This window comes from Zosterops lateralis, assembly GCF_965231275.1.
Source record: "Zosterops lateralis genome assembly, chromosome: 6".
In the NCBI taxonomy this organism is placed as follows: domain Eukaryota; kingdom Metazoa; phylum Chordata; class Aves; order Passeriformes; family Zosteropidae; genus Zosterops; species Zosterops lateralis.
In genome coordinates this window covers 35,941,614-35,968,057 of record NC_139761.1, presented here as the reverse complement: position 1 = coordinate 35,968,057, position 26,444 = coordinate 35,941,614, and the positions used below count along the sequence as shown (strand labels likewise).

Genomic DNA, 26,444 nt, shown 5'->3' with positions numbered 1-26,444 from the left:
GAAAGGAATCTTACTCATTAAATGTTGAATAAAAATAACTACAGTGCTTATGCCTCCAAGAGCTTTAAGTGATGGCTTTAAAATAATGTAGTAAAGGCAAGATGAATCAGGATCCATGCAACTTTTATTTTAATAATTAGACAAATACAGGAAAATTTGCAATAATTATCAAAACAGTATCTTATCAAGAACCGGAAAGGTGTTTAAAAAACATTCACATTCAATTCAGGTTATGTACAAACCAGTGTCTGTAAAAAAGAAAACAGCAAATGCTTTGAGTGTAAAAGAATTTCATTCTAGTTCATGTTTCAACATTTCCAATAACCAAGTTACCACTGAGATGCAATCACAGTGCAGACATGTTCCACAGTCTATTAAACTCGTTTCAACAGCATTGTCAGAAGTAATTTTTTGAATAAAGCATTTTGATAAGTTTTGTTGAACAGTACCATCCACCCAAAATTTACTTCTGCATGTTTAATCCTTGACCATACTAATGGCAGAAGAGCTGTCCTCTACAGGTCCAGAGTACATGAATCTGTATCTCTATAGGTACAGATATATATATATATATCTACATCCAAGAAGCACCAGCCTCCCATGCCTGAAATAGCCTGTTTCTGCTTTGTACATTGAGGAGATCAGCCATTTTAGTGGAGCACAGCCCTTGATTTTTTTGGCTCAAAGAAGTCATCATCCTGAATGTGTTGTAGTATAACATTCTTCCACCTTCAGGATGCACCTCACACAGATGACATTTGAATTTGAGTGTGACTGTAACAGCCATACACAGGTACAACAGCATCCTAAGCCTTTGCTAAAACCTGCTTCCAGGGATCTCTTTCTTTGCCCTGGATTAAATCCCCCACTAGAAGGGAAAAAAAAAAAAAAAAAAAAAAAAAAAAAAAAAAAAAAAAAAAAAAAAAAAGAGAGAGAGAGACACAAATGGAAGTCCCTGGATTTTAGGAAAACTATTATGTCTTCTCATTTATATATTGAATTGAATCTTAGCCAAAGAAGGAGAGCTACTGATGTAAGTTGAATGGGGAGGGAAAGCTACTGGGATAGCCAGTTTCAAAGTACTAACACTGGAACAGCCATACAACAGTTATCAATCTGCCTGAGCACAGAAGGGATGAATCTACTTGGGTTACAGCATAATTCTTTCAGAGCTACAGTCTAATGTGCTGTCGTTAACATACTAATTTAATAATAATGGAAACGCTCTCAAAAACGCAGACTACTTATGAGAAATCTTTCAGTTACAACAATCTAACCAAGGTGAATCACGACCTCAAATTAGATCGGTGTTTCAAGACAAAGGAGAGAAAAGTGACACAGTCTTCACACTTGTGTAGTAACAACCCAAATGTAAACAAAACCTACTGGCAACTGAACCTTATTTGGATCTATGTTCTGAGATAATCCTTAGCTGCAAGATCTCATCTGAAACATAAGCTACCGTGATTTGGCCTGAGAGGGCAAATCTAGAAAATTTCATCTGGTTTTTGAAGGTGTACCTGGTAACAAGCAGTGTACTTTAATATATAGCTGCCTATAAAAGCAATTTCCCTTCTAAATTTATTTTGAGATTCAAACACAAACTTGAACAGCTTCTGTGAACAAAAATTTTATAGTCTCCACCACTGTAACTCTACACTAGCTCAGAAATTAACACTTTGGAATAAAGCAGCTCTGGGAAGTGGAAGACTGGCAATGTAGTGTTGGAAGGTTCTGAGTTCTTCCTTGGGTTGTACATCTAACACCCATGCAAGCACGTGAAAAGGCTTTTGTACATTTCTACAGATTCTAAAGCAACTCTTAATGGAGCTAATGCTCCCCTGGTGCACATTGAAGCCAAAAAAGAAATAAGAGAGATGACTTCTGCATTTAAGTAACAACCCTTAACTGAGAGCCTGCTCAGATATCCAAATGCCAGCGATGTCAACTCTTAGCAAGCCTGTTCTATACAATGAGATTATAGCTGGGATGCCCAATAAAACACACAAGGGAATTTTCTTAGATATAATGCTCAGAAAAGGGACAAGTTACAATGGTTTAAAAACAACTCAAAGTCTTGTTAAAAAAAAAACCAAACACAAAAACCAACCAAAAAATGACAACAGAAATCCCTAAAACCCTCACCAACCAACCTGTTTTAAGTCAGATTTCACTGCAACAAAATATGGAACAGTAATTTAGGCTAGAAAACACAAACAAGTTTGACTTGAAAAGTCACTGTAAGCAATTTTGATATAGTTGGTTTATTAATGCTATCCACAAGGAATCAGCACACAAATGAGATGAATAAAAGTACTTTAGATGAGACAAGACAATGTATTTTATGCAAATGTAAATGCTAACACTACAGTTAACAAGTCATACTGGAAAATACATATATTAACAAGAACAATCAAAGAAAGCCTTTCTTGATTTTAAAGCAGATTTATACATCACAGCCCTTCTTTCTTTACTTGGGAAATGGTTGGTGAACATCTCCAATGTTTCAGTCCTATTAATCTATAGGCACTGAAACAAAACCTCAGGGAAAAAAGGTAAAATGAGCTAGTGTCAGGATTTTGACAGTTGCTCTACTTGGCCAAGAGTTCAGTATCAAGATGCAAGTAAAACAGAATGCCCATCCACTCCCTATGGTTCCCAAGAAAAAACATTACTTGTACACAGTAAGAAATTATGGGAAAACCAACTTCATCTCACCCATCTCATTTCCAAGCAATTACTCATAAATGAGTTCTTTCAAGTGAAGAAGGAATCAGAGTTTAGCAGTTTTAAGGTTTGACAGACTCTTGTTATAAGAAGTTCAAAACCTCCTATCTTCTTTTCAGCGATATTGAATTGTCCTTCATTTTGCCAATCACCAGTTCCTCACAAGAGAGGTAATTAAACTGAAGAGGCTCACAAATTTTGCTCTTTAGTGACACTAAGCAATCTCTCACTTAACTATCCTCACCAATAAAGATACTGCACAAAAAAAAATTCTCACCAGCCTGAGGTGTTAGACAGCTGAGCGACCAACACTCAGGTCAACAGAACTCTAAACTGTGTTTTTGATGACCAAGAATTTCAGTGATGCAATAGAAGAGCTTCTATTAGCACTTTGATCTCTAGATCTGGCAAGCTAAACTCCATCTGGGATTGCTGCAAATGCCTACTTATTTCATAAGAATGCCAACAGAAGGAACATCCACCAGTGATGCAGTCCATGCTGTTAGTGACTATTTTCAAATGCAGGGTTTGAAATGGTGTTCAAGCAAAATGAATTGCAAGAGCACAAAGAGGAAGCCCCAAAACTGCTTTTTAATGTAGTTTATTAACCTTGAAAAGAATGCAAGATCCAATTTAGGACCTTATGGTCCTCTACTGCCGAATAATTCAGTCCAAGTCTAAGCAGCTACATAAACTGGAGGAGGTGAACAAAAGGTGCACTCCATGCTTGAGAATACAAAGTATTAAAACTGAGAAGAGGCTCTAGTTCCAGTGTGGGGAAAAAAAGCTTTTAAATTTACTAAACAAAACACACTCAGGCACAGAGGCTATGAAGTCATGGAGCACTCTCAGAGTGACAGTACTTTCTCCCTTTGTCGAATTGCTACGAAGTCCTTTCCCGTTACACAGTTGGGACTCCACTGTCAAAATATCACTGCTGAAGAAGTCCAGATTGGGCTCTCTCTCTTCAAGCAGTTACAGGGACAAGTTCCATGTGATTTGTCAGCTTCCTCTGTTAACATCAAGGAAGTCCTCAGCACCCTTAGCGCTGTGAAAATAATTGGCCTGTGGTAAGAGATCACATTGCTGGTGGAAGCATTAGCAATTTTCACACAGGTGGTCCTTACCAGAGATATGTATATCAGATGACCTCTGATATAACAGCACCTGGCTTAGACTGGCCATCAGGAAGAAGCCACTTTCACACAGGAAAACTCATATGGTGCCCAGTGCAGCAGTTGTCTCAGGAAAAAAAGCAAACCAAAAACCACCATCGGAGGAAGCTGTAATGATTCCGCCTTGGAATCTTGAGTATTTGACTTCAGTCTCGCTTGAGAACTGAGGGAAAAACCGTTTTTCCTCCTCCCAGATTTGCTACAAATATCCATTCCAGCATCATGTCTGCTAGATATAAAACTGATGGAATGCTAGCTGGTCCATAAAGGGCTGCACCAAGTTATCTGTAGCAAAGTAAAAAACTAGCCCAAAGGTTATGGAGATTGGAAGAGCTGGTAAGGCCTTCTTAAAGATGGCAAGAAGCAGAAGTGTAAGGCACAGACCCTGAGGGGAAAGAAAAAAAAACAAAACACAAAAAACATAGGGAGAAATTAGGGAACTCTGACAAGTAAAATGTTATATAATATATATATATATATATATGTATAAATATTAATTCTCCAGGTTATGTTTTATGTCTTCCTAAACTAAAGGCTTTAGTGACAGATGTACAGCCAATGAAAATCACAGTTAAAGTTCTCATCAGTTTTCAGTCTGGCCACCCAATAAACAAGATCAAAGACAAAATGCAGCAGTTACAACTTTGTCCTTGATGAACATTAGAAACTACCCCTATTATAATTTTACATTATACTCACAATTAATATGGCTACAAAACATGCTAAAGTTGTATTCCAGTCCCCACTTGCTGTTGCAGAGGCTTTGCCAACAAGGACACTGTAGAAAATGAAGTCTCCTAAACCGAGCTTTACTCCTCCTGCAAAGTGAACAAATGGCAGCATTAAGTGTCAGTCTACAAATATTACATGTCAGTCATTATTGAAGAATAATATATATTTACATTAACTATTAAGAAGATTAGTACCACTCCAGAATCAAGTGATAAACTCCTGTGAAACAAGATGGCTTAGAAACAAGATGGCTTATACCACTCAATTAATTCACCGTTTAATAAGAATTTGCCTATACTCCTATTTTCCTGGGCATATAAATGCAGTATTATACAAACTCAGATATCTGTAATTTTATACATGGAGGGGTGTCCACTTTTGGTTGTCTTGTCATATTTAACAGAATACTGAAAAGCAATTCCTTTAAACTGGCTGAGGGAGGGGAAAAAATAAATCCCTTGCAGATGATGTATTATTTGCCAGTTAGAAACCTATATACTGCAAAATATTCCACTGCCTTCCCAATTTTCCTACAGAATTCTTATGCAGGTAGTTCTTAAAAGCACCTGTGTGTAAGTACAGAGCATATCACAGAGGCAAAATCTTGACATACTTAGTCCAAGATGTAAGATTTAGGAAAATTCATTCTCTTATTCTTTTATATAGTAACTACCACCTTAGCAACAACTCTGGAAACACAATACCCAATAATTTCTGCAAACACTGTAAGATCTCCTGAATGCCAGTTCACTTTCTGAGGTTTTAGTCTGAGATGTTAATTAAGAAAGGCCAGTATCAGGTGACCAGCTGTTTTCATTTGGCTATTGATTACTTTCCCACCTCACTACAGTCCAGCTCAATGCTTACTTTGGAGTTCCAAGAGGAACTAAGAACATCAAAACACAAGTGAATTTCTGTTTAATTATGAAGGTGTGGGGAGAGGGGAAAGGAAAAAGAAAAATAAGGGAGAAAATGCATAAAAGAAAAAAGGCAACCCTAGTCTCTTTCAACAGGCCTCCAATAAAATGCCTATAACTGTGCATTCTTGAAAAGCTCTTAAGCACTAAAACACCCTTTAACTGCTGAAACAGACCTTGGATGCTCCAGACTTTACTAAACTAATTCTGGCTGACAAGTCTGACTGGATCATTATTATTCACTGCAGGAATATAGGAAGGAGAAAATTATTAGCCTGGGAAGATGAGATTTTTAGTTAAAAAATTAACTGAAATAGCTGCTTTGCTGATTTTTTTTGCATCTTAATGTTATTTTTTTAAGCTCTGGAAATGAGAAAGAATTTGCAGCATGCTTAATTTGGACTTTTTGAGACAAAGCAAATTTTAGAACTGTTCTCAAAGTGGCAGTCTCTATATTTTTAAACAGAGGAACACCTGATAATCAGAGGAAGCAGCTGCATCTGCTAAAATATGGCAGCATCACATGGGGAGAGCAGTTTATTAGACAGGCACACCCTAATTTGTTTAGAGCTTTGCAAATCTAATAGCAGATTGAACTCCAACTGGAAGTCATGAGTCTGTTAAAACAGGTATCTGAGCACTGATATCATACACTCTCCAAAGATATTCCACCTTAGCAAGATACTGGAGAAGACTATGCAAGCCCATTGCATTCTGCATTCATTTCAGTCTCCAATCAGGTTTTAAACATTGCTTCCTACCAAGTGGATAACAGTTTAATCTTGATAAAAAACCTGGTAATGACTGCATTGCATTTACAGGGCCTAAAATCCAAAAGAGGTGATACACAGCAGAACACTGCATAAAAAAGACAAAGGCTAATGCAACTGACCATGTAATAGTCTGAAAACAGCTTGTGCAACAAAGGTTTTGAGTGTGTGTATCAAACTAAAGAGCAAATTGGCCAATATTACTCAGTCCTGCAACAAAACGCTACCAAAAAGCAACACTGTTATTCCTATGAAGCATATTAGTATTCATCAGGAGCAAGAGCATCTCTTCAGCTTGCTAATAGCCCACAGAATCCTGCATCTATGCATTAAGGATGCCTGACTGACTAGCTTCAGCTTTAGTAATCTTTCAGAGTAGTCCATACTCACGCTCTTCAGGGTCTTCACTTGTTTGAGAGTTACTGGGTAGAGCCTGAACAGCAGCACGTGATTCAGGTGTTGATTCAATCGGTCCTATTCTGTTGTCCCTTTGTTGCTGCCATTCCTGACTAAAGCCACCATCATCTGCTTCAGCATCTGCATTCTGGGTCCGGCTTGCTGGAGCTCAAAGGAAAAAAGGCATTTAAGACTCCTCCAAAAATGTGCCTTCTAAAACATGAAAGTCTCTCCACACATAAGATCATAGAAGAACAAGACAGAAAGAGGTATTCCATAATACTTAGCAACGTCTAACACTGGCACACACAGTCACAAGACATTCTCACACAGGATTTTAACATTTACTTAAACAATCAGGAGTCAATGTACACTCTGCAGTCACAGCACCTACATTTTGCACTCAAACCCTAGTATTCAGGAGTACATCCACATGAAAGTGGAAGTTCTGTGCTGTTAGCTCTCTGATCTAACAAAGATCACAATTAAAGGAATAAACTCTCATCTAATATTTAATTAGCTTCTTTAGTTGATATTGACAGCTTAATTTTCCAGTAAAATAGGAAACTTTACTGAAAGTCACATATACATGGACGCCATCAAGCATGCTAAATTCAGAAACAGCACCCTGCTTTATTAATACATATAAATAAACAAACTCCATGTTTTAAACACTATCTCCATAGCCAAAAGGGATAGGCATATTTCTGTCTAATACAAATATAAATGAGTTGGTATTACACTATATCATCACAATCTGACAAGCAGTTGAGCTCAGTTAACAGTTTTATATTGAGTCATTTCAACACCAACATTCCAGATGCCAGAAAAATGAATGCAAGAACATTGACTGCACAATAAGTAAATAATTTCTCAAGTCTTGACAGATTCATCATTCTTAATTAGGCCTCCATACTTTCATTCTTCTACAGCACCATGGACTCTTAAAAAGCTAAAAGACAAGTATCCATAAACATGTATTCCAATGAAGTGACAAAGGTTTGTCAAAACAAAACTCACCTTGCCTATCATAACTGGAGTTTTTGGATTTCCGTTGGGCTTCTGGATCTTCCTCAGCCATGTTCACAAGCCATATCATCGTTGCTATCAAAAAAATCCAAACCACAACAGCATAGCTAATTGTATCTTCAGAAGTATGAAACCATTATTTCTCATTTTTCATGTTTTTTTTTTTTTTTTTGATACAACTATCTTTTCCAACAGGCAATTTTACAGTCATTAAAGCACAATAGTATCTGGAACACAGCCAGTAACAGCAACAACACATTTACAGAAACTGGGGAATGAAATTTTATTTCTACTAGATTTTGGAAAAAAAATGGCAACAGCTGTTGCCAGACAAATTACTTCTACATATGAGGCTCACTTTGAAAAACAACAATTTCTTTACTTTTTTTTTCATTAATCAATTCTTTTATCTGCAGGTAAAAAGGTCTCTAAACACTGTTATGGAGTTATGTCAATTCAGAGGCAGTATCTACATCAAAGTTAATTGTTCTCTGCCTTCACCATCACAAAAAATTCTCCAATCTGGAGGCTAATCAGATATATAAAAGGTGTATTTTAATTCAAGTTCTCAGTGTTAACCTCTCCTCTCACAAAACAGAGTAACAGGCAGCTATGCCACATTTTACTGATGCTGTGCAAGTGTGACAGATAAAGAACCAGTGACAGATAAAGCAAGTCCTCCCCTTTCTCCACTGTAACTTGTCCCTGAAGTGGCCACTCTGCAGCACACTTCCTGCTTCCAAACACAGGCCTGTCCAGAGCCCCAGTAGCACAATGACTTATGATTAGCCTCTTTCACTGTTATCCACAAGACTATGACTAGCAACATGGAACTTTGGAAACAGTGGAATTATGTACTAATTGATACACAGGTCACAACAGCAAGTTTAATTCAATAGGTTATTTTTCACAACTGCAGGGAGAAACAATTTGCCAAAAAGGACAAGCCATCAAGAAAACAGTCACACAAACAACCGTCCTTCTAGTAATTTCTCACATTTCTTATACTAAGATACAAATCATTTAAGGACTGAAAGCTGCCAAATATTTTCTGGAAACAATTGATCCCTTTGAACAGGCTTAATTCACAGCCTAAGGATATAGTACTTTATCCAAAACAAGGTCTGTTTGTATTCTGGAACAAAACATGCTGGTTTTTATTTTGAAATATCTGTTAGATGATGTTCCGCTTTCTTCAGTCAACACTGAAATGAAAACTGAGGCCCAAATGAAAAGATCAAGAATTCAGCTGAAAAGCATCTTATTAAAACCCAGAAAAATGAGAAGACTGCTTCAGATGACTGGGTGATTGCAAGCTTAAAGAATTTAACAAAATGTACTTACAGGAGTAAATAAGTGCTGGGAAGAGAGTTTCATTTCTCTCTTGGGCTGTTTCAACTAACATGCGAAGAGGACCTTTAGGACACAGGACAGCAATCAAATCTGAAAGGAAGAGCAAACAGATCTTATATCCCTGCAGACATAGTTACGCTTTTTTCTATAACCCTTGGAGACACCTGAAGTCAGAAAATGCACCCTGAATACAGATTTTGAAGACAGCCCCTAGCCACAATTCAGTATCCTACAGCTTTTTAATATTTTCAGTTATGCAACCTATTTTACATATTATTGTAATATGTATACAAATTTTAAAACATTATATTCCTCACTTAAGATATTATGCAACTACAAATGAACCTGTGCCTATATGTTGACCTGTGAATAATTCAAGAAAGCTACTCTTCAACTACCATCTTGGAAATCCCCAAGCTTGCCTTCTACTAGGAAAGATTTTGTAATCTAAGTTTAATGCTAAAAGAAATTTTAAGACAACAGTTGAGGCTTACTTAATTCCTGTGAAGCAGGCATACTGGGATAGAGAGCTCTAACATTGCTACTGCCTTTTGCACTTGTCCATTCACCATATGTCTTTAAATTATTTTGAAACTAAACTTGACACTGAAAGAACAGCTGATTTGTCAGGAGCTGTGCACTGCTCAGAACAGGCCTTCTGCACCTGAGCCAACTGCCCTGGCACCACTGCTGGTCCCACTCAAGTAAAGAATTCTTGGTGTGGGGTTGCAGGCTTTGAAAACTTACATAATGACTACATCATGGACCTGGAAGTTGATCTCGAGTAATTTCATTTTGCCATCACTGAACAAAAGCTGAATGCTTGGAGCACTCAGATTTGTTCCAGTTGTATGAAGGGTGGGAATGGGGCTGGGGGATGGGAAGTTTTTCCTGATTTGCTTTGTGATCCACGAGCATACACACAAGGCACAATTCTCCTCTCCCTGAAGAAAGAGGACACTCAAGGAGTACACTGATGTATAAGAGCTAATCAAATCTTATCAACCCTTGCATTTCCATCTGGACAGATTCTCAGTCTTTATCATGATCAGTGACTTTGAGAGCACACATTCAGCACACTTACATACTTCCAAAAAAATTTAAATTAAGAGCATATCTTCACTTAGCCGTAATGGTTTAATTATGTCTAAGTAACTGAATTTTAGTCTTGCCTGGAATTAAATCAGTATTTAGGATACAGTGATTTTCTTACCAAGTGCTCAGTGCCCCCTAAAGCTTTATGGAAAAACTACATCTAGGTTTCTCAGCCATCATTCTGAAAAAGAGCAGTATGTGACAACTACAATGAATAAAAAAACCCCCAACAAAACAGATGTCACAACCATATCCTTTTAAATATAAAATTACTTTGAGCAAAGCAAGCTGCTCTTAATCCTTCCTTCCTTCTTTCTCTTATATTATCAGGTATGGATCAGGTTGTTGTTTCTATGTCCGCAAATTTGAGCAATTCACAGGTTGGGCAGATCTATATTTATATGAGACTGTACAGAAACAACAAGCTCCTAAATTCTGAATGTACGAGGGTTTCCAAAGATTCTTGGGGAAAATGAGAAGCTGGAAGTTCTCCACCTTCATAAAAAAGATCAAAATGGGTCTCTCTCATCTCCTCCTCTCTTGAATTACTTCAGTTCTCCTCCACAAAGAATCTAGAGAGTCCAGGAAACATGAAGGAAGATGGGATCATAAAGTAATACAAAACCCTCAGCTGCAGGCAACTGATTTCAGTTTAGGATCATGATCTCATTTATGAAGCCTGTAATCACCTTATCTGCTACTTTGGATACACACACACACATACTTTTTTTTTTAAAGTTTAGTCAGACAAGTGGAAAACTCAGGGAATAAAAGAAATTCCTACCACATGACCTATTACTGTGCCTTGCTCCCAAACTTACCATAGACTGAAATGACAGCCAGGATAAGCCATGCAGTCCATTCAGGAAGGTACTTAATGAACACCAAGGCCATGAGAGCGCTTATCATAATGAGATATGCCTGCTGGAGCCGAAGAGGACCCTTCCAATGGATACAAATCATTCCCACAACACCGAAGTTCCAGATCATGAGGGCCACCGTAATGTAGTCCATGGCAACATTGTATGTCTTAAAAACCTCGCTAAAAAAAAGGAAAATAATACAGACTGCATTTGCTTGAAACAATGGAAACAAATTATAGATGAAAACTTCAGAATATTTTTTGAAAAATTTTCATATTCAATGTAGTGGCATAAATGTAAAATTCTTTCTCCAATGAGTACTTAACTATTCTTCACAATAGGATTCATTTTGCCAGTGTTTGCTTCACACCAACTCTTTTGCTTGTCTGAAAATTTTCCTTAATGTTCTATTTCCTTCTCAATCAAAGCAGAAACTGACAGAAAAGGACTTTACTGCAAAATCAGTCGTTTTGATTACACTCATACTTTTAAAAATCAGAATAATCAGAACTTGTGAAATTATAATGTGTCTTTAAAGGCATGCGAAGATCTCTCTCTACTTAGATGCTGCCTGTGGAATGCCTTGATAACTCTGAAATGAAAACATGTTTCATATCCCCCCTAAACACTGAAGTAAAAAGCTTTATTTTTGGATGAACCATTTCCCTGTCACACCAAACACTATAAACTAAGAACCTCAATGAGTAAAACCAAAATAGACAAATGTCATCGCCGAGTCACAGGTGATTTCTGCTAACTCAGGAAGAAATGGTTGTGATGTCTTTTTGCAGAATCTGCTGCTCCCAACCCATTAAGCCACGAAGAACCCTGTAATTTGCATAATACTTTCCTCCAGGAAACTTGTCTTCTGCAGCTGTCAGTCAACCTTTGAGACGTACAGTAGTTGACCTTTGAGATATACAGTGTCAACAGGATGTCCCTTACTGTCATTGTGTATAATCGGTCTACAAACTCCCTCCCTCTCTGAATCCCTGGCAAAAGGAAGCCAGCACTGCTGTAAGGCAGGAGGGACAGATGAAGGAATTACCTTGTATTTCAAAAGTCATTGTTAGGGTTAGAGAAACTACTGACCACAGAAGGCATCACAGATCACTTTTAGCAAAAAATCAGTGACTGAAGGGAAGACCACATTCTCCTTCAAGAGACCAAATTAAATAAGCTTCTTCAAAGAAAAGCATTTGTCATCAAGTGGCATAAAAACATATAGAATATAACAATATCATGACATAACTCTAGTTACAAACCCTCAGGAGGCCGCTCATTTTAGACAATATTGAGTATTTTGGCCGGATTTTCTTGATGTCTGGACAAGAGCATGTTTCCAAATTAGAGAAGAAAAGTGCTGAATGTATTTTGGTGAGATAGCTGACTCTTTTCCACCACTTCCACACAAACAGTCTTCACATATACTGCTAATAATCAAAAGTAAACGCCATGATGTAGACAACTGTTCTTGAGTCATATGTCAATGAAAAATTAAGTTCAGAAGACATGCCAACAGAACAAGCTCCTCCCAAGATATTCTCATAAGCAAGATGTGCTTATTCTGGTGATGCATGTGCTGGATTAGGTACAGATTAGCTTCTGTACCTAACCAGATGCACTATAAACCCATAAATCACTCTCTATGTGTATTCTATCAGCCTATATAAAACTAAGAATTTTATTGCAATAACTTACTCACTGTCATTCCTCTTAAGACTCAAGGTGTAGTTCTAAAATAAATACACACATAAAGCAATCCATGAAAATAGCATATTAATGGTTTAGTTCACTTACCCCAGGTAGATGAATGAGAAAAAGAAAAGCAGCAAAAGAGATGAAATGATAAGCCAACCATGGATCACCTGGAGAAGAAGATATCAATACAGATGTTTTAGACTTGTTATTTTAAATTTAGCATCTATTAAAATGCTTTTAAGATTATTTTTCCTTTCGTTTAAAGCAAGAAAATTATTTAAGATCTCTCTTTGGTTGGTGCTACATTCACGTTTAGTCTATGCATATTGGTGTATTTCACTTTACACTTATGAATTTTAAGTGCTTTGTGAACTTTCAATAGATATTCTTTAGCTCTATCAAAAACTACTGTTTGGATATTTTTAGACCATTTTGATACCAGTGGCATTATAACATAGGAGAATCATCCAGCATGAACACAGATGGAAAACATGATTCACTTTTGTGCTGCTCTGACTTCATATCCTTTTCAGAATACAGTTATAGAATTAAATGCTGGAACCCAGAAAAACCTTCAGTGCTTATCTGTTGAAAGAACATCTGTGAATGACTATATAAGGATTTCTATATTCTCTATCAGTCATTTATAGACATAATCCCTAATTTTGATATGAGAGCAGACTTACATGCCCAACAAGTCAATAAAGAACAGTTCACTGCTGTACTCAGCAGGGACACTCAAAGACTTAAACCTGGAAATGACAGACACTTAGACTGCACTGACAGAAGTGCACTTTTCTAGTATTTATTGTGCAAAGTGAAAAAAATCACAATTGAAGACCCCTTTAACTCCAGGAATCTCTTAACTGAGACTGAACATGTGTCAGTCCCAGCACAGAATCTCTTTTATAAAACCTGACCCAGTATTACAAATAGACAACCCGTCAGAAGCAATAATCTAGAAATCAAAGCTACATAAGCAATCATGCTTTGAACAGACACAATCAGTGAAAAATTAACTGGCTACATTTGCTTTACATGTACACCAGATTAAAGCATTCAGAAGCTGTTAAAAAACTGTGTTATCTCTTTGTCCTCGTCTTAAAGATGTGTAGTAGAATGCATCTTATGTTCTTAAAATATTTAGCAAAAGTTAACTTAAAAGTAAAGTGCATATGCACAAAGACTGAGGGAATCGCACTTACGTGATGCAACCAGGACTTTCTGACAAATTAAGAATCTAGCCATTACAGTTAGTAATTTAGTACATTGAGTCTAATGCTAAATTTTTCATATGCATTTTTAAAATTTTCAGCCATTTAAAAAACATGCGTTCTCCTCCTTCACACTGCTTCTCAAAAGAGGTTCAAATTTAACTTTCAACCTACTAAAACATGTCATTTAACTTCCTAATCTAACAGACTGGCTTTTGCTAGTATGCTCTCAAAAAGACTTAAGAAATTCCCACATGCAATAAGCACGATGCCTGTAAAGATGCTGCAGGAAAACTGCCTAAGTATCTGTCTCAGTATTTGAGACTGTCACCAGTGAGAGAAAGAACCTTTCCAAAGGTGAATATTGGTATGCATTGACTGAAACAGAACCAAAATTTCCAACAACCTGTAAGGCTACTAAGTAGGGACCTAACAAGAGTAACTTTATTCTTCTGTAAAATTAGTTGAAACTATTTCAAGAAAACAGCAAAGAAAGCTGTCTTGTGACTTCTACCTGTAGTTCTTGTATTTGTAACGTAGGCTCTTAAACTCCTATCACTTAAGAAAATAAAGGGAATAGTAATGTTTCATCCTAAAAAATAGTGAATGCTGATGGTGCCAAACACCAAGGCAAACTTTTACACACACCTTGCATAAGTACCATCAACAGAACTAGAGGAGATCGTTTCAAGAGTTGATCTAAGTTGGCATTTTACACAGATGCTTGCTTTATTCTCATTTACTATACTATTTACTATTCTCATGTATCTCATTTACTATAGCCTTTTCCAGATCACCAGTCTCTTTTCTTACAAGTGACTTTTCCAAAGTACTTCTTGTAAGTTTTGCTCTGTTTTCCTAGCAGGGTACCACAATAGGATTTTTACCTTCTCATTAAAGAATGTTCACTCTTCATTTAACAACAACTTTGATGCTAATTGATTGCTGGTACAGATTTGGCTTTACCTGCTACAACTTGAATAAAAATTAAGGATAGGCTGCAGGATGCAGAGAATTACAATGAACTACAGCAGTCAGACTTTGGTTAGGCAGACTGAAACAATGAAGAATGCAAAGAATAATAAATTAAAAAGAAAATCAAATAATCCCCCTTCAAAGATGCTGTTTCTGGTTAGATTGAGCAGCTAGAATCAGGATTATGCTTAACATATAATGTACAAGACAACCACAAAAAACTAACAGTGGTGAAGCTGAAGTAGTATTTCCTTTCTTCAAAAGAGTTTTCAGATAAAAATCGTGTGAGGATAAGCAAATTATCACTACCAGACGAAGACCTAATATTGTTTCATTATAAATTCCATTTCCCATGATCTGGACTACAATCTACATATAGAACTGCACGTAAAATAGAACTCAATTGACAGGTAGCTACATTTCACAGCATTCTGATCTAGCAGCATAGAAATACTCTGACAGGAAATCTAAAAATAATTTAATTATCTAGTGTAATTAGCATAAAATATAACAAGAAATTTCTGGTATCTAATAATTCTAATTTTTAGTAGAACAATTATTTTTGTATGGAAAATATGCTGTGCTTCGAAAAGTTAAGGAGGACACCAGAAATGTGAAAAGCTTAGTAAAAACTAGTTGTTGCCTTCAGCACCTGAGGAGAACCAAGTGGCTACTAAGGAACCTAGATAAAGCACAGTAGTTATTTGACTTCATCAGAAAGAAGAAAATTGCCAGTTTAACAAGAACACTTTGTCAGTTCAAATGTAACACCACACTATGATAAAAGTGAAGGTCCATATGTTAAAAATCAGTATTCCATGATGTATGTAGATTTGGGCAAAAATAATTTCTCCTGTCACTCCACAGATAATTTGTAAAGAGGTTTCATCCACAGACATGAAGACCAAAACCACTGTTCCCTCTTGAAAATGAAATGAAGCAAAACTTTGAATCCCACTACGTGTTTTATAACTGTGAAACAGATTCAAGGTCCTGGCTGCATACTGAGAAGTTTCATTAGACTACGCCTTGTGAAATGGATCCTTAAGACCAAAACAAACCAGGAATTTTCGTGGACAACTCCTCCCATGCAGGTGGCACTGCAATTAATTATGCTAAGCCTGGACTTGCCTAGATTACATCATTACATGATTGAAGCCTTTCACAAAGAACCTTAGAGACTCTGTGCTGGCCATACGAATACTGCCTGGTGTGTACAGCCACACACACTGATGGGAGACATCTGTACTGGTGGGAGAGGGGAGCCCTTGAAATAGGACCAAGCCTGTCCTTTGTATTTCTTGACCACAGAAAGATTTCAGTGCATGAACATTTCAAAAGAATAGAGAGCAATGTCACCCTATTTCTAACTGACAGAACAGATGGCAGTGACAGTACTGGGCCTTTGCCCTGATTTGTGCCAAATGAACAAAAGCCACAAAATCACTAATTCTGCTACTTTCAATCACTCATCCTTGTTAAGCCTTCATTTTGTTCCATTCTCTAAATATGCTGTACTAATAATAAAAAAAAACTAGCACAACTACTTACCTTGTAGCACCTATATTTGTAAAGCACAACCAGGAGGATGGTCATGACAATGATAACACTGATCATGATGGCTGCGTTGAGAATAGAATTCAGGGCTCTCTGTCCCACTGTCTCTGTCTCTTCTGTGAAGGGAGTGTAGATGCTACAAAAACAAAAAAATCAACTGAAATGACACTGAATGCACAGATGTTTCTGGTATGTCAGGCCAACATCAAACAAAACTGCAGTAATCTTTTAATTCAGAGCTGTAAAAGCACATCTATTTTCTACTAAGGCAAAACTTGAAAGGTGGCCTAGTATCGTATCAGGCAAACTTGAATTCCTTAGAAGACTTGCCTTTCCTACATTCTTAGATTACTACTGTTTTCTGCTTTGTAAAGCAGAGAAAGCCCACAGCTGCCTGCAGTTTGATATGGCTGCTCCCACACTGTGTGTCACTGCCACTCGTCCATGCTATCACTCATGTGCTGGCCAGTGCAGCTGGAATTTTATCCACAGATTCACCATGAAAGGCTCCCATGTGATTTCAACAAAACAATGTATGGGCTCAACTCACTCTCCTTAAGAAATACAATCTCCTGGAGGAACTACTTCATTGTGGGGTGGGAAGGAGAGACAGGGGGAAAACACTTATCATAAATAAAATCTCAAAAAAAAAACTCAAAAAAAAGAATTCTTTGATCAACAGCTTCTAAAGTGAAGAAGAACTTTATGTTTCATTGAAACATTTTGTGATGATTATATTATACAAACATTTCAAAGCCAAACACACAATGAATCATTTTGTCTAAATGTTTACACAGCAGAACATTTAGACATCTTTAAGGTCTATTCCAACTCCTTAACATTCTGTGATTCTACGATTTGCTGCAGTTTCTGACAGGCTCAGTATTCTTCCTTTGCCCTGTTTCTCTCAAATCAGCTTTCACTGGAATTGTTGTGGGTTTTTTTGCAACGTTAATATTTATATTATTAATATTGATATTATCCCAAAAACTTCTACAGAAACCTTTGCCAGGAAAGTTTCTATAACTTCACAGAAGTGAACCTCTTGAAGTTATATTCCCCTTGCATTTGAATTTCTTTATCTAACAGCATGGGCAAAACAGAACATTGCATATGTTATTTCATTTGCACTAGTTGTTTTGTTCCTTTTCCAAAACTCTTTTATTCTAGCATAGTACAAGTGAAATGGCTTTGGCTCAGAATGGAGTTTATTTTATAAATACCACACAGCACAATAAAGTATTAAAATTAGGACTAGGATTTGAATCAAGCAGTAAGAACTAAGATATTATCCCCACTGGTCACCAGACAAACAACAAATGTCAATAGTACCACAAAGAGAGGAGTCTGGTTTCTGGAAGGAATAAAATGAAACTATCTCTGGACTGGAGAAGGGGAAAACAGAGGCAAGAGGAAGTTCACTGCCTGAATCAGACTCCAAAAGAATTGGGGTTTTAAAGAAAGTTATCTAAGTCCACCAAAAAGATAAGGGGAAATACTGATACATACAGCTGTCCATCCTTGCGTGTATAAAAGCTGACAGACTTGATAGTTGCAACAACAACCACCATGCAAAGCGTGACAGGCACAAACAGCATAATCACATGTTTTGCCCCATATTTCAGTGTTAGCTCTTCATCTTCTTCTTCATCTTGCTCCACCACCTGCTGAACGTTGTTCTGTGGCTGCCCATTAGTCTCAGACTCGGCATTGTCATTTCTTCTGCGCTCACTATTATCATGGCGACGTCTTTCACTGTTGTCATTCTGCAATACATAAAAGCCATTTTCATCAGCAACTCTCCACAAACACGTGCTTGTACATTAAGCTAAAGATGACCCTGAGGAGGAAACATGTAAGATAATATTTACTGCCAAGAACACTTGCTACAGCAGGGATTTAAACAGTAGTAATTAACTGCATCACAGTTATTAAAAGAATGGGAGCACGGGGTCATGTTAGAAACACTGACATAAAAAACACCAACAGTCAAAAGTAGGCTAGTTGGTCTAAGAGCCTGTGTCACCTTTCCTTTAAACAGAAATTCAAAAGATTAATAAAGGCATCTTTTTCCCTTGGTTCAAACTACAGTTGGTAAAAGGATGCATGACAGTAGAATGCCTGTAACTTGACAAGAATGAACTGTATTGACCATTAAGAATAATTCCAAACACATGTTTACGATCCCCTCTCCAAAAAATCCCAAGTAGACATTTTCGTCTACTTCCTTTACTGTATGCTAAGTAGAATATACAATAAAATGGATTTTCATGAGGTATGGTGCTCTCACATTTTCAGTAAGAATGACACAGAAATGGTGATCAAACTGAAGTAATTCTCAGTCTTTAGACTGCTATTTGATCCCTAAATTTCAGCACAGTAAGTTAAGCATGCAAATTTTCTTCTTTTCCCAAGGAAACTACTGCCACATCCTTTCACTGATATTGAAGAAATTCCACCACTCTTATCACAAATATGAAAGAGTTTCCTGTTCTTCCTAATACTGAAACATGAAGGGTATAATACATAAAACATCAAGCGTATAATTCAAATGCCAAGACAGTGGTAAACTTCCGATGGAAGCAAAAGCAAAAACTGGGAACATCATCTATTGGTAAATGATCAGACTTGCACTCCAGGCTCCCGCTGTGACAAATCTTTTGTGCCCTCTTTAAGAAGCACCATGAGCAGGGGCATTCACCTTTTATGTGTTGTGTGCACATACAGAGAACACAACAGGAGACTGATCTATGCTTAACTTTCCTGGACTACAAAGAAATAAAACCATTACCAGACACTTTAAACAAGCACTAAAATGTGACAGTTGATACAGACCACTTGTTTTCTCAGTGTATTACCATGTCCAAATTCAGTGCTGTACTGTTCAAATTCAAGAGGTTTAATATAGGAGATAAGACAAAAATATTTTTGATTCCTTACAAAATTAATCTCATTTCTTCTGAATTACTTTCTGCAGAACAGTTCTGTTTGACTAAGTGAACTAAAGGAGCATTAGATTAAAATGTACAGTAAACTGAACAATGATACCTTTTGCAATACCTTTAAAATATCACTCAGTTTTTATAAAATTGATCTGGACATAAGACAGGGAACTGAAAATAACCTAATGATTTTTTCTTTAAGTATTCCTACTCAAATAGTTTTTTCCTTAAATGTGCAATGTTAAAGTCTAATTACCTGATCTCAGCAGCATTTCCAAACATAACTGCTGACTTGAATCTCATTAATTCACTGTAGTTGTTTGATAAATCAATAATAATTTTAGAGTCTCTCTACAGAATTTTCCCAGCCCCACCCTCAGAGAAGAGAAGATGATAAGTACACACTCAGAAACTCATAGTGGAGTTTTTAAAAGCATTTAAGTGATTAAGGAGCACAAGTCCCTGGACTTTGAACTGTAAATAGTGACACTGCAAAAGCCCTGGTTGAAGCTTTACAACTTCCCTAACTCATGAAAAATTTGCTTTTACAAAGCAGTACAAAGTAACAATATGCACCAAATGATCTGCCTACTCCTTCCTTTTTTTGTGGTATCCTCAGAATCAAGCTCAGCAGGGTTTCAAGCTCTGTCCTCTTAAGAAAATCTGTTTCATTTTTCAATAATGAAATGGAATGTAAGAGGAGAAAAACCTCCAAACTAAAATTGCTTAAATTAAACAATTAAAACTAGGACACAGCATGGTTTTAACCTCAGTTTGAATTTAGTATCATTAACTTGAAATATGTTCTGAAAAAGACGCTGTGTTAAAAAATTACTTCTTACTAAATGAAAAATGTACTATAAAACACTTGGCATTTTGCATAAAGTCCTCACATACAATTACTCAAAGTCAGATAGAAGTGGAAATCTGGGAGAATGCAAATAGAGATCCTGTTTAGTTAATCTGAAATGCTGGCCACAAGTAAACTTATTTCTGTACAGAATACGGCAGAAATGTAACATTTTTCACTTTGATAGTAAAATACTCAATTTTTCTAGTCTACAACAACAACAATAAAATTAATCATCTAAATAAACTGCCTAAGATGATCGTAAGTAACAATACACTGGAGATGAACAGAGTCTTGGAACTCTGCACAAGCAGAACAGACTGAGTACTTAGGTTTCTGGACACTTGCTGAATGTGTTGTTTTTTCTCTGCTGTAATAACAGTCTTGCATGAGGGAGCACTTACCCCATCTCTGGAACAGAAATATATTGAAATAAATTAAAAATCTACAGCTTCACAGAGAAAACACAAAAGCATCCAAAGGAAAAGCCTGATCAACTAGCACACCACTACAAAAACCTGTTATATCAAACACAAAGAGAAAAACTGAAGAAATTAGACAAATGTTTGTCATTTTACTCCCTTCTCTAGTTAGGAACAAAGATACAATCAAAAAAGACCTTTACATACTATAACACAGTGCATGAAAACCAGATCAGCATCAAGAGTTACACAAGTTATTCTCTCATTTGCACTTAAAGCTAGAAAATTGTCCTTTCAGGCTACTAAAGTGTAGCTAAATGCGACATGCGCGTGCCCCACTGCTTAAAAGAACAAAGTGCACTTATATCCTACCTGATCAGTATTAAACAGAGCAGAGGCCATGGACTCTTGCTGAAGTGGAAGCAAAGGAACAGACTCTTCACTTTCCTCAGACATAGTTAAAAGTGAAAACTCTGAAGCTAAAAAGTCAGTAACACCTGTTGTAACACCGTAAGCAAATGTAAGTTATGAACTACGCGCTTTCAGGCGAATAAACAATATCAAAAGCAAACGATAGTGGCTTCTTTCCCTATCAGGAAAATGGTTAATAGTAAACCCAGAGCAATGCCCCTGAACCAAGAGATTAAAACATAGCGTATTTGATAAGAAGTTTTTAGCTATTAAATTCAGATTTATCCATCAGGAGCAGACCACCATGCCTGGTAGTGGGCATGGACTTCATCAGTTCTCACATACACCACTGATGTTAAAAGGTCATTATGCAGTGGCAGATATTGAAGACTGGGTTGAACTCTTTCTGTGTAACTAGAAGAAGAAATGGCAAATTACAGCACTTAATGATTTCACGTGCTGACTTGTTAGCCAGAGAAGCTGGTACACTTAAGCTGGAAAGAATTTTTATAGGTGTGTACAAAAACAAAGTAGATGTGTAAAGGGGAGTAACATTGTTATAACTTAGTATCAAAACTACAGTTACTTAAACATGGAAAGGAAAAGCACAAGTAGCAGTTATTCACCAGTACAATCTTTTAGTGAGAAGAACATATAGAACCCTTTGCTGGTAAGGAGCATCACCAACTGTAGGGGTGGTGAGCCCACAGCTTATCACTGAGCTCTGCCTTTTTAATCTGGCAGAAGTGTTCAATAAAAATTAATCTCTCACCTGTCCAAGAGGAAAATAAACCTTTTTTATTCCCTCTGAAGTAAAAGGAGAAAGGATACAGTAGGAAAATTCCCACTTTTCTGTTTTAATTTTTTAAATGTTTTATATTTTTATTGATAAAACATGATGCGTATCTGTGGATCTTCCAAAATTCTATTTAAACTGCTGATTGTATAGAAGAGTCGAAGCAGGAATCAGAATGCTCCCTTGAATTACTGCTACAGACACACCTACAAGTGGCCCAGCCTCACAAGAGCATTTCCGTACCACAAGGAAACCTGATATTCAAGAGCTATAGCAGGAACGAAGAACAGTGTGACAAGTCTTAAGAGCCTGAGCACCACACCCAAGTAGATCATCTAAACCTGATTTTTCCAAAATACATACGGTACAATGGTATAGTTCTAGCAACAAGTATGCGCTTAGGTCTTTCAAAGCAACCATAGAAAACTTCAGGTTTTGAGATCCTCCTCTCCCAAAACCTCAAGAACTACGACAGCACCTTGAGAATTATTCACAAGTAAGACAAGACAGAGCTGTTCTTCCTGCATAGGAACAGCCCTCCAGCAATAGCAATAACAAACCCAGGCTTCAAGCTCTACCTAGACTAAAATTAACTCTGTGACTGAGAAACCTGTGAACTAAGCAGACCACAGTCAGGCAGATCAAGAGAGCTCACTAAATTCTGTAAATGTCAGTGTTTGACCCTTTCTTCTTTTTTCCCCCTTGATGGCTTGGTCACTCCAACACCACTTTAAACTGGGGGAGGTCTTATCTGTACATAAAAATGAGTTTAGAACATCAGGTATTTTGCAGCATATTTCTTTTGGCACTGCTTATCACCACAACAGTTCAGAAAGATAAAATTAATCCCAACAAACTATTCATCCCCATTTAACTGCTACCAGGTACTAAAATTGTTTGTTACATACAGTGTTGCTGAGGTGGGTATCAGGGAAGTTTTCTGTCAGCTGCCCATGCTGAAACTGGGGTAAATGTGCAGACAGCTCTGTCATTGGGACAGTCCTCTGGGAATCACTTATTTCCACACAAAATGGACCTTTCTTCTTGAGATGCTGAAAGGAAACAGATGTGTAAAAAGCCTTTGCTCTTAACATGACCAGGTTTTCCCTCCCCTCCCTACTCCAGTTTCTGGAGTTCGCATATACCAAAGACAATCATTCTGTATCTAACCATGATACCAAACTGTATCACATCTACTGAGAGGTCATAATAGGGATTTTCCCGCACAAAAATAAGAGTCTCTAAGTGTTATCAACTTAGTTCATCAGCTACAGAAACCAGCCAGCAACAAATGAATATTTTAAGCAGTTCTCCATTCCTTCTTGTGCAACAAATGAGAAGCATTCCACATCTGCTGAGAGCACAACTTCCATGTTTTATCTCAGCAATTGCTCCAAGTTGTTCTGTTTCGGACTGCTGATAAATTTAACAGCAATTTTCAAGGATTACTGAGTTACACTTGATTATTTAAAATCTAGACATATCCTTAACACTGTGATGCTGCAAGAGTGACCTAGTACTACACAAGAGAGTATTTCAGCTGAGCCTCAAGAACTAACATGCATTCACTGCCCTATATGTGCCAGCCACATCCACATGAACGTGCCACACGTATGTAACAGCTTTATATGTTCTTCCATAAGAAAGTCAGATGATAAAATCGCCCTATGTGAACTATATGCTCTATAACAAAAGAGGATACAACAATATAAGGGAAAGAGGAAGTTTGACTGATCTAACTAAATTCCAGGAAAGAACCCCATAATTTTAAGAAACAATAAGCAGGTCTAGACAAGTAACAGACTTGGTCACATAAAAAAGAAATAATGAATACACCTCAAGGGTGGAGTGCCAGTCCATCCCAAGTGGCTCTAGCTCCTACCTTGTGTGAATTCCAGCACTCATCAGAACTCTTTACAGTAATTTTACTCACTAAAATGGAAGAAAAAAAAATCCAGGAAGAGAAAACAAAAATATTTTTCTGCTGCTTTAAGTATACTCAGCTAATGTATTGAGAGATCTTGAAAAACTCTTACAACAGAGGACATCACAAAGCAAAGCCTCTTGCTTTTGGCAGCAGCAAGACAGAAGTGCAGCAAGACAGAAGTTCAGCATCTTACTTGAAGAGAAAGCTAAGCCTATTTTCATAAATAGAACGGAAACTGTTTCTCTATTTATGAATAAATATGTAACTAAAAGGAATAGGGCCCAGAGCTTACTAACTTCAGCAGCTAACTTAGTGAAGAGCCAAGAGGAAGCAACACCAATTAAAAAAGTCTACTGAGAGCACTGAAACTGTTTGGAAAAAGAAAGTGAATGTAGTTTTCACTAGAATAGCTCCCTTCCACATTTGCCATTAAAAATAAGGCGCATCTAATTTAAAATATTATTTAAATGTAAGATTAGATGAAAATAAATATTAATTACATTGCTCTTACTTTTAAAATTTTACTCTAATTCTTTGGTTGGGCTACAGAATAAAAACAATGTTGTTTTAAGGCTGCTTTTGGTAGTAATTCTCAGTGACAGGGCAACCATAATGGAAAAAGTTGAAAATACTCATCCAGATGTGGACTATCAGAATGAGACTTTTCACATAGCAGCGTGTAAAAATTCTAATTATTGGAGTGGAGAGAAAATCAAAATGAAATGCCAACCACAAAATCCTACTTATAGACTGGTAAAGAATGCCACCACAAATCCACCAAACAAAAAACCCTCAGCTCCTGACAAGCAGAGACTCAGAAGGCAGAGAGGAGTAACTGATAAAAGAGTTGCACCAAAGTTTGAAGGATAGCCCTCAAAATTTATGGTTTGTTAAAAGCAGTTTCTTTTGAAAACTCAAGAGCTTAGAAAAGGGATTCAGGACACCTCCCCAAACAACTTTATTTTATACTTCTAAATAAATAAAATTTATATGTGAAACATAACTACGAATGAATGAAATCTATAAATGAACTATGCATAAACAAACACAAACTAAAACTTTGCTCGTTTTACCTGAAAAGGGACTCACCAAGACTTTTTTTTTCCTAATGAAGCTGTTAATGTTAAAATAGCCTGTCTAAATAAGTTCTTCCTTGCTTCCTTTGGCTTTCCTAGGCCAGAACAACAAGAGCAACAACTGTCGCTGTGATGCGCTTACACTTAGCCTAACAAACAGAGGTGACACGCAAGTCAAGCTCCTCGCAGGAGGGAAAGCAAAGCAAGTATCGATCAGAGGAAGGCGGCGCGGTTTGCCCGTGCTTTCCCCCTCAGGTGAGCAGCAAGAGGCAGCCGCCCCCGCCCTCAGCCCTCAGCCCTGCCCGGGGCCGGGGCCGGGGCAGCCTCGCACTGCGGTCCCAGCCCCCGGGAGGCCTCGGTGCCGCTGAGGGTGCGGGTCAGGCCCCGGCCCGGCCTCGCTCGGTGTCACCCGCCGCCCAGGCCCCGCCGTGGGCAGCAGGGGAGCGGCAGCGACCCTCCCCGGCCCGTGGGCGTGTACCCCAGGGCTCGCCCGCACACCGGGCCCGGCCCGCCCCCGGTGGCGCAGCGCGCCCGCCCCCCAGCGCCGCCCGGGCCCGCGCCCTCGCCCGCCCCACCGGGCTGCGCCGGCCCCGCCGCGGGCACACGGACCTGCCTGCACGGCGCCCCTTCCCCGCGCTCCGCCGCCGGCTCCTCGCCGCCCGCAGCCCGGCCCCGCTCGCTTCCGGCCCGCGCCCCGCCCTCGCCGCCACCTCACTTCCGACGGGCCCCAGGAGCGGGCCCGGCCCGGGGCAGCCGCCGCACCGCCACTGCGGGGCCAGCCCGACAGCCCCGGCGCGAACCCGGAATGAACACGCCGAGAGCTCTGCCCCCAGCAAGGGCCGGGAACCGAGACACACGCATGGGAACTGGAGAAAGGCACTGATTGCGATCCAGCCAGCCTCTCCCAGAGAATGAGCACTCACTGAAACTCCAGCCGCCAGGAATCGTGTAAAGGAAATCTAGCTTGGCCTTTTTAATCTAGTAGTACCAGATAAAGAGAGAGGTTTTATGAGGAAATACACTTCTCAGCTCTTTTGAATAAAGGCGTTATATATGCCAGTAACCCTGTTTTAAAATGGTCCCACAAAAAAAGCATTAAGAAAGTAACTGAAGAGATATTTATATTTCGAAACAAAAACAGTATTAAGTCAACATGGTATCTTTTCAAGAAGCCTCTAAGTAGACCTGTGACTTGTTTTGCTTTTTTTCCATAACCAAAGTCAATTCCAAATTTGAAACTTACCTTGCTATCCATATTTGAAGTATTATCCACAATTCCAAGTCCATGATCAATTGGCTTAGTAACATATAGCAACTGCTACATGTAAAAATGTAAAAATGGTCAATATAAAAATGTAAAATCTGAGGGACCATGCAATTCTGCATGTTTAAAACAATGTTGTATTTCAGTGTCTGACTGCATTAAAAGAAAATCTACAGTAAAATTAAGTGGGACAGAAGCATTGCACCTAAAAGATTTGATGTAAGCATTGCAGTGCAAATATTAACTCCCACT

The 26,444-nt window shown here is 38.0% G+C and overlaps 1 protein-coding gene across 6 annotated transcripts; it reads right to left on the bottom strand.

Annotated features, from left to right (window-relative positions):
• Positions 1–119: 119 nt before the first annotated feature.
• PSEN1 (presenilin 1) lies at positions 120–25,612 on the bottom strand. Of its 6 annotated transcripts, XR_014590361.1 has the most exons (12): positions 25,538–25,612; positions 22,834–22,977; positions 18,014–18,270; positions 16,499–16,640; positions 12,858–12,925; positions 11,016–11,236; positions 9,091–9,189; positions 7,738–7,821; positions 6,712–6,885; positions 4,602–4,720; positions 3,855–4,287; positions 120–3,775 (listed from the first exon to the last, which is right to left on the bottom strand). XR_014590361.1 is itself a non-coding variant. In XM_083863286.1 (11 exons), the coding sequence occupies exons 2-11, from the start codon at positions 22,915–22,917 to the stop codon at positions 4,132–4,134; spliced, it is 1,404 nt and encodes a 467-aa protein (XP_083719412.1). In that variant the 5' UTR covers positions 22,918–22,977; positions 25,538–25,612; the 3' UTR covers positions 120–4,131. The 6 variants fall into 6 exon arrangements, 5 of the variants coding, with proteins under 5 accessions (XP_083719412.1, XP_083719416.1, XP_083719414.1 ...); XM_083863286.1 differs by having other exon boundaries at positions 120–4,287; XM_083863290.1 differs by having other exon boundaries at positions 120–4,287; positions 6,712–6,879.
• Between the last annotated feature and the right edge of the window lie 832 nt (positions 25,613–26,444).

Coding starts and splice junctions, on each gene's coding strand:
- PSEN1 (XM_083863286.1), bottom strand. CDS start 22,917: ATGACAGAGCTGTCTGCACATTTACCCCAGTTTCAGCATGGGCAGCTG. Junction 9,190..11,015: donor GGCTGTCATTTCAGTCTATG/GTAAGTTTGGGA, acceptor TCTTCCTTTCAG/ATTTGATTGCTGTCCTGTGT. Junction 6,886..7,737: donor CTCCAGTTATGATAGGCAAG/GTGAGTTTTGTT, acceptor TTTTCCTTTGAG/CTCCAGCAAGCCGGACCCAG.